Below are 1,760 nucleotides of genomic sequence, written 5' to 3'. Positions count from 1 at the left end.
ACCACCCATCTGATCCCCGTGTCACCGACACTTGCTTGACATTGCTTGAGTCAAAACTCACTACTCACTTAGCCACTGGAGCCTCCTATGTCTCACTCTTATATACTGAGCTGACTACACCAAAATTGCATCATTTATCCTGTATAGGCCCCTAATCACCCGTCTCCTCCAGTGTGACGATACTATATCTCACTCCTACACCCCCTCTCGTCTCTCCCCCAGTCTGTCCGCTGTAACAATACGTTCCTACACCCCCCCCCTCGTCTCTCCCCCAGTCTGTCTGCCGACCTGCGTGCCTTCCTGAAGAGCCTCCCTCACTGGATGCAGAACTCTCTAGACGACCTGGTCCCTCTTGTCATCAGGAAGACCAAGCAAGAAGGTACAGGCCATCATCATCATCGTCATCCTCATCATCATCATCATCATCGTCATCATCATCATCATCATCATCATCATCATCATCCTCCTCCTCCTCCTCCTCCTCATCATCATCATCATCATCATCATCATCATCATCATCATCATCATCCTCATCATCATCATCATCATCATCACCATCATCATCATCATCATCATCATCATCATCATCATCATCATCCTCATCCTCATCATCATCATCATCATCATCACCATCATCTTCATCATTGAAAATCGTCAAAATTATTGCCTTCAAAAACAAACCCAAAAAACACACACACAAAGAAACAGAATCTCTGTTAATTCGAAAAAAGTTTTGTAAAGAAAAAAAGTAAACAAAAACAACTTATGAAAAAAGAAATCGATCTTTTTGCTTTTCTAAACAATCAACTCCTGACAGCAATACCGCACTAACACCTTTTATTCACAACTTATCAGCATTCGGCACCAAATCAGGACACGGGATTTAAAAAGAAAAATACTATAAATAAAAACTCCAAAAACAGAAACAAAACAAAATAATTGAAAAACAACTTGGTCTTACATATGGTTTGGAAGAGAGCGCAGTCAAGGAGGCAGAGATTGTATTTGTGTTAAACTGTCGCAGGGGTTTTATACAACCCGCATAATTGAACAAAATTTGATATTTTTTGCACAATTTCTGATTATTTTCCTTTATTATTCTTTGTTAAAATTTACAGAATCGCATAATTTCACATTTTTGGGACTCAGTTTGCATAATTTCATTTTTGTTTTTGTGCATTAACCGCGGGGACAGATTAAAGAAATATCCAGCTATTTAGAAAAGACGTCGAGATATTATTTGTGATAGAAAGAAGTGGAGGGCGACTGGAGTCAGAGGTAAAAATTAGCGAGAAAATTGCCGCCAAAGGTTGGGGATTTCCAAAGATTGAGTGTCTTTGAATAGTACAAATGTAAAGATTCTTTTCGTGCTTTTGAAGAATGTTTTTCAGTATTAAAAAAAAAAAAATCAGGCAACAAAATGTTTTTAAATGGACTTACAAATTGTTGAATAAAAAAATATTTTTTTTAAGAAAAAAAAAAATAGAGAAAAGAATTTGCCCAACGGCCAGAAAAATAACAATTTTTCTTTTCCTTTCTTTTTTTTTTAAAGAGCTCATCATTTTGACAAGCGCCTGATCTCTCTACGAAGCCTCATATAATGTTTCTTGTCGTTAAGCTGGCAGTTCTCAAGCACTGCAGCAAATCAAAAGTGCCTTTGTTGAAGTCTAATCCAGTTGAAAAATGGACCTTTATCACTTAGGCTATATCGCAATCTAGTGCTGTTGTTGTTTCTGTTTGTTCGTTGTTGTTGTTGTTTG

The 1,760-nt window shown here is 37.6% G+C and overlaps 1 protein-coding gene across 1 annotated transcript in view; it reads left to right on the top strand.

Moving 5' to 3' along the window:
* LOC101854497 overlaps positions 1-1,760 on the top strand; it is a gene marked incomplete in the record, with an annotated part of 65,869 nt that overhangs the window by 55,551 nt on the left and 8,558 nt on the right. The window contains 1 exon segment of the mRNA XM_013082763.1: positions 276-379. Coding sequence (XP_012938217.1) covers positions 276-379 — 104 coding nt within the window.

The sequence above is a fragment of the Aplysia californica genome, unplaced genomic scaffold (genome assembly GCF_000002075.1).
Source record: "Aplysia californica isolate F4 #8 unplaced genomic scaffold, AplCal3.0 scaffold00192, whole genome shotgun sequence".
Classification (NCBI taxonomy): domain Eukaryota; kingdom Metazoa; phylum Mollusca; class Gastropoda; order Aplysiida; family Aplysiidae; genus Aplysia; species Aplysia californica.
This window is presented reverse-complemented; position numbering and strand designations above follow the sequence as displayed.